General features: G+C 36.0%; 1 protein-coding gene across 3 annotated transcripts; it reads right to left on the minus strand.

Moving 5' to 3' along the window:
- Positions 1 to 250: 250 nt before the first annotated feature.
- On the minus strand, positions 251 to 9792 carry LOC110108123 (splicing factor 3B subunit 1). 3 transcript variants are annotated; one of them, XR_002304438.2, is made up of 3 exons: positions 9595 to 9792; positions 5484 to 9371; positions 251 to 521 (listed from the first exon to the last, which is right to left on the minus strand). XR_002304438.2 is itself a non-coding variant. In XM_020838636.2 (2 exons), the coding sequence occupies exon 2, from the start codon at positions 9366 to 9368 to the stop codon at positions 5553 to 5555; it is 3816 nt and encodes a 1271-aa protein (XP_020694295.1). In that variant the 5' UTR covers positions 9369 to 9371; positions 9595 to 9790; the 3' UTR covers positions 5374 to 5552. The 3 variants fall into 3 exon arrangements, 1 of the variants encoding a protein (XP_020694295.1); XR_002304439.2 differs by having other exon boundaries at positions 5495 to 9371; positions 9595 to 9790; XM_020838636.2 differs by lacking the exon at positions 251 to 521 and having other exon boundaries at positions 5374 to 9371; positions 9595 to 9790.
- Positions 9793 to 13119: the final 3327 nt, after the last annotated feature.

The raw sequence follows: 13119 nt of genomic DNA on the forward strand, positions 1-13119 counted from the left end.
AGACCTTGTAACCTCTAGCTTCACGAACAATAAATTAAAACGCGAACACGAATAGAAATAAACCGAAGGTATAAGCCAAGAAGCACATCACACGAAAACAAGAATAATTCTCATATTGAAATACACAGTAATTCTGCTATAGGAAACAAAAAATCAATAGGGCACGTAACTGACGTTTTCCAAGTGGCATATTTACGTCATCTTCCCTTGACAAATTGTAGCATAATGGAAATCTGATAATAAATCTTAATAATGATTATCACAAAACATCCATTAATATATTCTGTAAAAGCGTGTTGATAATTCATCTGAGTTGCAGAAAGTCTGTACATCATATTGATAAAAAATAACAAAACTAAGCTTCAAAAGAACCAAAGACAGTGAACAGTCTATATGGAAGAGAGCACCAGAGTTGCAATTTAAAATCCAAGATTTGAAGCGAGAACATATTACACAAGGGCAGCGTGATCTCTAATGCATCCTCCGCCGCCAAATGCAGCAAATGAAAGAGAGCGAAAAAGCTGCAGCAAGGGAAAGTTACCAGGTCAATAATTGTTCTTCAAAGCTAAAAGAAAAATGAAGTTCAAGAATGCTGATCAAAATAAATCTCTTTCAGTAAAACAGCCTTCGGTTGGCAACGAAGATTTTATTTGGGACGATTTTCTTACTGATTTTTTAAAGCAACTTTTTAGTATAAAAATTAAAATTTTTGAACTAAAAAACTGATTTAAGAAACAGTAAGAAAGTCATCCCAAACAAAGCCGAAATCACCATCACTCCTAACTACTGCCAATCAAATAACTAAAACCAAACTGGAATTGCCTACCAAAGAGAGGAAATCATCAATGTAGAATATTGAATTTAAAACCTTAATACAACGCAAAGAAAACGATTTGCATACAATTACAAGGATAGATGAAAAGTTAGATCATGACAAGCCTTTGAAGCAACACAAAGGGTATATTTGAGATAATTGTAATTTTTTTATAAAGATAGTTATAAAATTATCGCAGAGAGTGAGTAATTTTTTCAAAAATTATTATTGATTTTTTTCAACAACTTTCTTATACCTACTAAACATTAAAAGATCTTGCTATAAAATACAGCTTTTCATTATAAAAATTTCTGAAAAATAGCCGTGCTCCAAATATAAGTATGATAAATGATAATAGTCAGAAAAACAAAACATTTAAATAGCTACCCCAAACCGTAAAATCATATCAGCAAACCAGGTAAATATCTCTTATAGAATGCCTCCACAGCTTCAAATTAGCCAGTTCTATGTCAATGTGCGAATGCAAATAACATCAATGTCAACAAAGAATAATATTATTGTCAAGTGCAAACGAAGTCTACAAAGAGTAGAATTAAGGTCATGCACTGATGGGAAAAAAAATACTAAACACTTCTGAAGTACTAATTACTTGGTTTCTTCAATTTTCTATGTGCATGATTGCATGTTGATCCTTTCAAGTGCGGTGCAAATATGATTACCAATTTCCTCCTTGTACAAGAGGCCTATATTTCCTCTACTTGGTGATTTTTTTCTAAATAATTTGTTATTGATTTTTTATGAGCTTGACAAATTTTAATCAAATGCATTTCAAGCTGAATTCCTGTTTGCAATTTGAAACTTGATAAACTTATGGTTTTTTATGGCTTCAATGCTCCATTGAATTCATTTGGTTAATTGATCATTAAATAATCGTTTGACACAAATATTTCATATTTTCTTAATTGCATTAGTTAAATATTTGTTTAATCAACTGTCTTTGAACTATGAATTTCCAATCTGAATTGTGTGTTCCAATCTGAATTGTGTGTTCCATACATCAGATAATATAGTTGAATTAGAAAGCCTAGCTCCGAAGATGTTTACCAACAAATTGGTATTAAAGCTCAAAGCTTCTTAATAATGTCAATTATAGGACATAATACCTGAGTCAAGCAACAAATAATAATATAAAGCAATTTAAATGAAATCAAGAAGGTTATTGATCTAAACAACTGCAATGTGACCAACATGGCTCAGAAGTATATTTCGACATTTAATGAGAAATATTATTTATAGAATTTAAAAATTAGATTGATAATTTCAAAATACATCTGTGTAACTGATTCCTACAGAGTTTAAATTGCTAAAACAAAATTGATGGTAAATACTTGAAATCATTTTGGATAATTGTTAAATCTACAATGGTTAAAATAAAATTTTAAGTTAAAGATCAATATTTATCATTCAACAAGTTGCACGATCAATTAAATTATTATAAATAAGATAACTATAGTGCCGGTGTATGCAAAATTTATAATTCATATATAATAATGACAACAAACATTTATATCACTACATGGGATCAGCTATATGAATCTTTTTTTTCAATATTATGTCCTATTAAGAGTCAAATTCTCATTGAAATATAATAAAAATATAATTTTAATAATTTCTAACCAAGCATTTTTAGGTCTACCTCTATCTTTTTAACAAGAGCTAGATTTAATACATCTACTCTCCTAAACAAGATCATCGAGAATGGATTTATTATTCTCTGCGGAGTTCGCAGCTTCCGAAGACCAACAAAAATGCACCACATCACCCTAAAAATGTACCGCGCTCGGTACCCACGCTCGGTACCACTCGGTACCAAGCGCGGAACCAGACAGGAGAACCGTTCGGTGTCCGCACAAAATAATCTCTCCATCGAATGACTGATGTTTTGTGTCCAAACCATCTATAAAGACTTTCTCTAATCTTATCTTCCACATGAGCTACTCTGACCTTTTCACGTATATATTCGTTTTGCATTTTATCTCTAAGTGTAAAAGTCAATCATCCACCTAAATATCCCATCTATGCAACACTTAATTTTATGCTTCTCTTTTAATGGCACGCAATATAACATTGCAGGTCTCACCACAATTTTATAAAAGTTTCTATTAAGTTTGAGGGATATTTTTCTATAATAGGCCCGATGCATTCCTCCACTTTAGCCATCCAACTTGAATTCCACTAATAATATCCTCACCTATTTCACCATCACTTTGAACAGTAGACTCTAGATATCTATAATGTGCACACTTTTTAATAAGATGATCACTCAATGTCACAATCCCACCACTGTACCTATTACTAGTAAAATTACACTCATGTATTCGATTTTAAATCTACTCATATGAAAACCTTTAGAGTTTAAGGTTGACCTCTATAATTCAAGTTTTTTATCAACTCCCTCTCTACTCTTATCAACAAGAAGAATACCATTAGCAAAAAGCATACGCCAAGGTACATGTTTCTGCAAATGTCTAGTAAAAATATTCATGACTAAAACAAAAAGATGTAAGTTTAAAACTAATCCTTGATGCAATCCAACAAAAATAGGAAAATAATTGGTTAAACCATCTTGTGTTTGAACAAAAGTACCAGCTCCTGTATACATATCATTAATGACTTGAATATAAACATTATTAATTCATTCTTTTTCTAAAACTCTCCACAGTACTTCTCTTGGAACTTTATCATATATTTTCTCTAAATCAATAAATATCATATATATAGATCCTTCTTACTCTATATTTCCTCATCAAACCTCTCAACAAATGCATAGCTTCCATAGTAGACCTACCCAATAACTCTACATAGCTTGTTCTTTAAACTATCAAGATAACGAAATCGTGTCGGCTATTAATGTTGGAATCTAGAAATATCATGTTCTTTGATATGATATGGTTTAGGCTATTGATGCTTATAAATATTAAAATCAGAGATTCGTAAAAGAAATTTTGATTTAAAAAAAGCACTTGATTGGATGTTAATTTCTTTAAGCACAATGCAACGAACTTTCTCCCCTTTTATTTAATAAATAACTTGTTGATAGTTTTTAGGAGTGTGAATGCTTTGAGTGGGCCTATATTAATAGAGTGAATATTAATCATTTTTTAGTTTTTGCTGGTTTCAATTCTTCAAAAAATTTATTTAAATAAATCGATCATTAAATTAACATTCAGTATGGATTCTTTGTATTTTTTTTATTGCACCAACAACAAGTGAATAATTGTTAAATCAGTGTCTTCGAACTGCAATTTTTCGATCTGAATTGTATATTTATACACCTCCTCACCTGGTTATTTTAAGAACTATACAACCTACACATGTATTGAAGAACCTGAGAAATTAGCGTGGGCATACAAGACAGCTGCAGAAGACAGAGAAACAATGAATGGTTTGAGCACATAGATGGAACTATTATGTTTTAGAAATTCATAGGAAAAGCAGGAATATTAGTCGGAAATAGGTATTGCTATCACTACAGACATTCAGCATCTATCCAGCATATGAGTATGGAAATATCAGTATAACACTAGGTAAGGCCCGCTAGTAAAGTAGTAATTATGATCACTATCTATCTCAAAGATTTGGACCATTAAAACCTTCACCGTTGACAACAGTAGTAAAATTTCTTCCAAAACAATATCAGAATGGCAACACAACCAAATCCAATTAGTTCCTGAATAAACATATCTATCCAACCTCAACAATGTCATCCAAGTTGGTGGCTCTCAAATCTGATCAGGATCTTAAATCATAACACACAACAGACCACCTTACATGCTCACAATACTAGATGCTAAGGCTGAGAGGATATAGATTAAAGACGTTTTTATGGCATCAACTACCAGTTATAATATTTGAATTTTTAATACAAGCATAAAGTCCTGCATCAATTTTAATATTTCAATTGACCTTTCTATATTGTATGGATTTAAGTGTTGAGCACTTAAAAAGTCATTGATAATCAAGCTAAATGTGACAAAAATAAAACTGCTAAAATAAATATGAATCAAAATAAGAAACATAAGCAATATTTATATTATAGGAACCATGGTAGTAATTATATTGAAAATATGATAGTGAAAATTTCACTTTGGTGATCGGAATGAATTCATTAATAGGCATATAAAATTAGTGCCAAAAATTAGAAAGAAAAATACATAAATCTAAAATCAAATGCAACGTTTCACAGGGTTAGAAATGAAAATTGGGAATTCATAAAGCTAACCCAAATAATTAGGATGAGGCTAATAATAATGCTGATGATCAATTTAACCACCATTTATTGAGCAGAAGTGATCATATTCAAAAATAACAAATCATATAAGCTTCCTAGAGAGCACAGATAAAATACATTACCTATTAGCAGAAAAAAAATGAAATATGAGATCAGAATGCTGCTAAACTGTAACAACACAGCTAATTGGAAAAGTAACGTAGCAAGTAGAAGTTACGAATCTATCAAAATACAAAAAAGACTAACTTTTTAAGTTTCTCCCTAAATTCTGCTCTATATTACTTCAATAAAAAAACACAAGATAAGATGGTAACAGAAAAATGCAACTTTCTAGAATTAATGACTTGCTCAAAAAGTTTGAAATAATAACGAAAGAGTAGGATAGAAGAAAAAGGACATATCTACTTTTTATCATACCCCAGTCATACCAGCAAAAAGATGGAACAAAGTTCATCTCAAGCATAAGCACATGCAAGCATTAATGTGTCAGACAAACATCATCAATTCAGGCCTGCTGTAGACATTGCTCTCCTCATCCTCCAACACAGGGTAAGCAGCAACAAGTGTATCCTGAGCTCCAATATACAAAGAGTTATAAATTTTCCAATAAACCTCACGGACCTTTCTTGCTGGATGGAACAAGCCTTGGAGGCAGTAATTCAGGACAACAGCAGCTCCTAAGGCAACTCTCATTCCTTCAATAGCCTCCATTACTGCATTTATGACATGGGGAGAAGTTTCAAATATATTTGGCCACACATAGTTCAACAGATGGACCAAAGCATCCTCACAACCCAAGCCAGCAACACCCAAAGCCATGTGCTTGACAGCTGAAGCAGCAGTCTGTCTATGAACCAGATCCCTGTCCATCAAAGCATCTTCCAGTAATGGTGTCACAGCATAAATATAATCCTTCCCCATCTCTCCAATGTACTCAAAAAGAAAGGAAAGAGATTTTAAAACGCCATTCTGTACATTCAATTCTGGAACACGGTATTCATTCATAAGAGCAGGGAGAACAGTGAATGGGGAGCAGGTTTCAGCAACTATAGCAATCGCAACTGTTGTGCAAACCCGATTTTGACGCTCCTGCACTTTCAAATTGTTTAATAAAGTTGCCAAAACATCTTGTGGTCCAATAGCTTTTGCAATGTACCCAAAGGTGTTCACAGTAGCTCTCCTAATGCCTTTCTTATGAGCCTTTAACATATCAAGCAGCTCAAAACAAATCCTCATCCACTCTCTAGCTGGGACAAACTCAGCCCCACGATCAGCAATCCGACCAACAAGATCAATACAGTTTTCCTGGACCTTCTCATGTCTGTTCTTCAGAATAGGAGTCAGCCGAGGAAGCAAGTCTTTGATAGGAGGGGTCATCTTCGTCATACCTATAACATTGACTATTGCCTTTAGTGCTCCCAAAATAGAGCCTAAAACCTCAGGGTACTCTTCTCCAAGATACTCATATAGCACAACACCTAAATGACCCATCAACTGCTCTTCATGACACTGTTTCATGACAACTGCAATCCGTGATATTAGGTCAGCTGCTTGCTGCCTTACTTTCGCACTTTTGTTGTTCAATCGCCATTTAATTGTTCCACATATCTGAGGAAGGTAAGGCTTCACTCTCTGACCAAGAGCATTCACCACTGCACCAAATCCATTGAGCATGACATTTGCATCATCACTTGTCTGTTCTTGGAATGCATAAAGAATCCCATCGATGAGCAGCTCTTCCAAGCGGGCATCAATATCAGAAGCCCCCAAATTGGATACCACTTTCTCAATTGTCTCCATAACCATTCTCCGGTAGGGCTCACTCTCATCTTTAAGGTCTTCGACCACCCTTCCAACAATATCTGCCACCCCAACCTTATTTGCAATTTCGACTGTAGTATCCACAAGCTGTTTGTAGTTTCTTCGATCCAAAGCCATTCTCCTTACCCAGAAATTTCTGAAGAACTCTGGAAGAATATCATTTCGTATGTAATCAGCTTCAACACCTTCAGTACTCACACACTGCTTGACAACTTTGAGCACAATCTTCTTCATTTCTTCATCAGGAGATTGGAACTCACGAATAAGAATGACCATCACTTCCTTTGTGTAGTAACTTGCATATAGTGCATCCATAAGGGGAATAATGAAGCCAATTGCCTTCAAAAAGGCAGCTAGAACCTTCCCACGGTGTGAACGAATGCCCTTCCAAAGTGGCTTTAGAACTGAATCAAAACTCTCTATACCATAAGGAGCAGCCGCTTCTGCCAATGCTGCAAGAGACAGGGCAGTAATTGTTCTGACCTTCTGATTCTCATCACTCAGCCCATGTTCAATGATTTCAACCAAAGACCTTAGGTGTGGAAGAACCGCACATCCCATAAGAATTGCAATCTGTTGCACAATTTTAATGCCAGTGTGTCGTGCTTGCCACGATTTTTTACTTTGACAGACAGCCTTCAAAAAAGGCAACAGAGCAGGAATTCCCAATGCAGAAGCCACCACACTGAAAGCCCTTGCAGTAGTATTCCTCACATATTCATCAATGTTATCAATATCAGGCCTCATTGCTGCAATCATAGTAGCCAAGCCAGCAGCTTTGCTTAGATTAGAAATGATCTCTCTTCCTTCAACACGAGCATAATAGTCCTCATCAATCAGTAAAGGCTCTATAACCACAAGAATCTTGTGCACAAAGGGGCGAACCAACTCATCCAACTTATACAACACCCTGTCAATAACCTTCACCAAGAGATGCCTCTCTTGGTCTTCAAGAGTAGGTTGCATAAGCAAAGGCAGGATTTTGTTGAAGAGAGGACCTGCTCCAAATTCCCTAGCCTTATCAGTAAGTTGCCTCAATGCAGTTTTCCTTTGGGGAGGAGTACCATTCTTCACCTTTAGCAAAAGCTTCATAATCTTCCTCTCCTTCTGCTCCTCAGGTGACAGTTCCTCCTCTTCCTCCTCATTCAAAAGAGCACCAAAGTACTGATAATCCTCTGGCTTCATGAACGGCAACCCACCAGGTGCCTCCTTGGGAACATCAAACTGCTGCCCCCGATTCTCTTCAGGGATAGAATAAAGTGGTGTGCCAATAGGAGTTGGAGTAGCAAGAAGCTTCCTTGCTGGAGTCCTGATAGGAACATAAGAAGCTGGGGGTTCAAGGATCTTGTAACCCTCCTGAGGAAACATTGCATCAAGCTCTTCATCAGTCAAAGGTCTGTTCCTCTCTTCAATATCCCTCTCCCACCTCAGCAAATTATACTGTTCTGGTGTCATAGGACCCCGAAGATTGATAGCTCCAGGAGTTGGAGTTGCTAAATCAACCCCGCCAATGGGAGTGACTCCAGGAGTGAAGGCTGCAGCTGGAGTTGCAGCACCTGGCAGTGGGGTGGCACTTCCCATGGTAGCTGGTGTCTCATCCCATCTTGATCTTTGCCGTTTGGGAGTAGGGGTAGCTAGCCCACCAAGCTTTGGCGTAGCATCCCAAGTCATCCCAGCTGGAGTTGCACCAGGGGTGGCAGCAGCTGGAGTGGCATCAGAATCTGCAAGCCGCCCAGGAGTCGGAGTCTCATCCCACCGGTTCCGGCGAGAAATTGAAGGGGTTGCATCTCCAACTCTTCCAGGAGTTGGAGTCGCATCCCACCTCCCAATCCCAGGAGTTGAATCTGGTGCATCCCAATCAGAGCTTGATTTTAACTTCTTCACAGCAGAAGCGCCGTCAGAATCCTGCGACTGATCCCACCTGTTCCTCCTCTTTTGGGCAGCAGCTGCCGGAGGAGCATCAGCGGCAGCAGCCTTGTTGTTTTTCTCCTCCTCATGTTTCTTTGCAGCAGCTTTGAGCAACTCTTCCTTCTGGCGTTGGAGGGCTTGTTCTCTCATGACGTCAGCATAAGTCCTTACCGATGGGTCAGGGGTGGCCTCGCCTGAGGCAAAAGGGTCGTTACGTGCAGGGGATATGATACGATCGAGTCGTCGGCGGCGATACTCATCCTCACGGTCAATGATTCGGGAGGGCTTCTTGAACCCTGAGTCGTCCTCACCATCCGCCCGAGGGACATCTATCAGCGACTTGGGAGCCGTATAGGATGGCATGCGGCGGCGGCCAATAAGCGAAGCATCCCCGTCCGCTTCGTCCTCGTCCTCATTCACAGGAATGGATCGTGCGTAGCCCTCGAAGCGATTTTCCTCGTAGAGATCGGAGTCGAAGGTCACGGAGGCTAAAGGTGCCAAGTTCTCCATATTCCGCCGCTCCTCCTGCGCCTTCTTAATCTCGTTGTCGATGTTATTTCTATCTACTTCCATCTTCTGCAAAACCAAAGGGGCTGTTTGGAATTGGATTTGCAGCGGGATTTAAAAGTCGAATTTACGCTATATCCAGCCAAACGGTTTTTGTGCGCGCGTTAAATCCCGGCGATGGGTAAATCCCAGATTTAAGGATTTACGGCTTAAATCCCGGATTTAATAAATCGCTCGGTTCGGCGGATTTATTGGATTTAACCGAAGAAGCGCGCGAAAGGGAGAAAGTTACCTTCACGGCCAGCGAGCACCGTTGTTGCTTCCGATCAAAATGTCCTAACTTCCGATCCGACAGGAAGGGAAAGTCGTCGAAGGAGTGAAGTCGAACAACCACGAAGGAGCCTAAGTACCGACGCGTGCAATCTCTACACCTCCTGCGAAGCAACGAAGCCGAACACCGACGACGAAAAGAAAAGATGAAATGCAAACCCTAGACGCCTCTAAGTTATTATTGATAAATTAAATTAATATAATTTAAAAAAATTGGTAATTAAGTAATTTAATTAAATAGTTAATAATTTAATTAGTGCATAAATTAATACTAATTTAACTTCGTTGAATAATTAATGATATAATTAGTAATTAAATATTAATAAAATTAGCTTAATTAATATAACTTATAATATATCTATACTACTATTATAAAAGGGCTTGAGTTTTCTTCCTCCTGTAAATCTTGTTCATCCATTCTACTTATTTTTTAATTATTTTGGCCGTCCATTCTATTAAAAAATATTTAATAAATCAAACAATTCACATTATATAGAACTCATTTAATTTTACTGCCCCTAGAGATTCCTAAGTTCTGTTTTCCTATTTCTAATCTTCACTGTATGTTTTAATAAATCAAAAAAATTCACAATTAATAAAACTCATTTAATTTTAACGTCCCTTCATATTCCCTAAGTTAAGTTTACCTATTCCTAATCTGCACCTTTTGCTACTTTATTTATTAATTCTGCACATTTTTATGTCATATGATTAACTTCTTTCTGCAAGTCTAAACCTATCCTAATATCGGGACGCTTCGTCTTCGACCCTTCTCCATAGTCTTCGGCTTGCCCTAGCTGATTCCACTGGCCGTCAAGTTGGTTTCTCTCCAATTAATTCAGTCTTATGAAATTCTTCAACGTCTTGCTGCCTCCGCTCGTCGTCATCTCCTCCGGTAGGTTTCGTGCCCTTAAAATATTTAATGTAACTCTTGGCATTTAATCACCCGCTTCTTCATTTCGTTTTTTCAACTTCTTAAACGTTTCAGGATCCTTTCTCCAATTAATTTGGATGCCTGAAGATGAATTCAACCATCGAAAAGTTCCAACCTCTGATCATTCGGTGGCCGTAAGATGACTGTCGCATGTTCTCTTTCTCCCTTATATATTATTCTTACATGTTTTCCCTTTTGCTCTTTCGTTTCTGGATCTCTACTTCAGCGAACCTGTGAATCTCGACACCATTTTGGCTTCAAATTTAGGTAATTAATTTTATGATGTAAATCATTTATTAAGTTCGTCTTTAGAAGTGAATATATTTCTTGTCCGAATTATGTTTTTTAAAATTGTCTGATAGCTTTTTCATTTCTGGATCTCTACTATTTTTGCTTCAGTGAACCGGTGAATCTGGACTTCGTCCAACCTTGATCGCGCTGCTAAAAGCTGTATGGAAACTTAAAACTAACTAATTTTATGTAACATATAAATAAAAATCTGAGATATATAGGTACATAATTGCCAACATAAATAAAGGGTTGATTCAAAGTGGGGTTGTAAGGAGTGTTGAAGAGCTTATACAAGTAGCCGATAATAGCCATAGAGATGTTATGATGTGTAGAACAAGAACTAATTAGTAGTAATCTCACATATTGTTACAATTATTCCTAGCTATAATTTTGTTGTAAAGAAACCCCAAATTATTTTCACCAGTGGATAGCCACATGACTTTAGATCTCTAGATGATCAAGAGGACCAAGAAGAGTAACAAGAAGCCAGTTGATGACTAATATCTTTAAAAACAATATTAATTATTTATTTAAATAATAAAAATATAACTAAAATAATCATGTGCTAATTTCTCATTCCTTGCACTCTTACCACAACTTGCCGACTCTTCTGGATTTACAAATTTGCCCCATTTACTGTAATCTTCAACCTTTCTTTTTGTAATTTATTGTTTTCGATCTTATTGTCCTCAACAATACTTCCTTCCTTCTCCGAAGTTGCCATCTCGTTTGAACGAACAATTTCAATCCTATCACCATTACCTTGTATTTCTCTTATAACAACTATTTTCTGTATCTCTCCTTCTCGCTGTCTCTTCAGACTGTTTTGGCTCTAAAATTTTTAACCTCTCCTTATAAATTTGCATCTCTTATGTATCTCTCATTGTCTCTCCTTGCGTAGTCTTCATAGAGCTATCAAAATCAAAATTTCAGCTACGTGAAAGAGAACGTACAATCTTTCTAAACAAATAAATTGAAGTATGGAAATAAAACTTTATATGAGGCAACCAATGTGGGGCATTTTAAGAAGGCAACTTAATGCCTAGCTCCCCACATTAATGGAAATTTTTTGGGTGATGATAGATCTCAAAGGAATATATTTTATTTCAAATGAGTATAAAGAAACTTTTGATTTATAACCCATAAATTACAATCATCTCAATTCTAATCCAATGACCATGAGATCATATCAAAATTTAGTTCAAAGTATTCTGAACGAATATTTTTCCCCATCTACCACAAAATATTTTGAATGTTTTACACAACTGTTTCTCCTATAAATAAGACATTACCCTAAACTCAAAATGTAACTAAGTGAAAAAAAAACCCTCTTTACATTTGATGAAATATCTTGCATGTTTTATATACATCGTTTTATTTGTCTTAAATATACGTATAAGAAGTTTTAAATTTGTTTTTGAAGATGTTTAATTTTATATCTTTATTTTGTATTTTATGTTTGTCTTATGTTTAGTAAAAATTGTGTTAATGAATTTTTTTTGTGATATCATGCTTGAGATAACATCATACAAAAAGTTTTTAAAACCGTAAATGCCGGTCCCAAGCGCGGATGAAAAAGGTTGAAGATTTATTTTTGTTACAATAAAACTACTTCCACAACTTCTCTGGATCCTCACAAGATTCTGATTTCTCCTTGAACATCTTGAGCACTGCAACCATGCTATCACAGAAACAAATAAAGATCATATATGAAAAGGAAATGAATAGTTCAATAAAACTTTATGAACTTCTTAAACCAACCTGCTTAGAGTCACGATCATACTTGACAATAACAAGGATGGGTCGAGTATGCAGATTGTAGTGCCCACTTTTAATCATACAAAAGTTAGAATGCCTGCGTAGAATATTTTTCCTTAACCTTTACAAATATATCATGAATATTTCTTATGTTGACTGCTTCAGGGAAATGAGTGCAAAAACATTTTGCATATTGGCAAGCAAGCATTTTCATGCATGGAGCTGTTCCATTAAGTGGAAGGTCTTTCTGGAATTATTTTGTTCATGCTTTTTTTTGTTTTATTTTTGTTAAGTTGATTTCATCTCTTTGGTTGGATTATATTTTTTTCATCTCAGTAGTTAAGTAAATCAAGTAGAGAGCATTCTCTAACTCATCATTCTAAATATTTGTTGGATTCCCTAAAAGCAAGATCACACTCATATAAGTGGTATAATGCTGATGAGACTATTCTTGTAAAGAAAATAAAGGATGGCTTCTTTGAAGCTACCAACATAGCTGGATTC

Source organism: Dendrobium catenatum, unplaced genomic scaffold, assembly GCF_001605985.2.
Source record: "Dendrobium catenatum unplaced genomic scaffold, ASM160598v2 fragScaff_scaffold_261, whole genome shotgun sequence".
In the NCBI taxonomy this organism is placed as follows: domain Eukaryota; kingdom Viridiplantae; phylum Streptophyta; class Magnoliopsida; order Asparagales; family Orchidaceae; genus Dendrobium; species Dendrobium catenatum.

What these genes read in the sequence shown, in the direction of transcription:
- LOC110108123 (XM_020838636.2), bottom strand. Translation starts at nt 9,368, where the DNA reads ATGGAAGTAGATAGAAATAACATCGACAACGAGATTAAGAAGGCGCAG.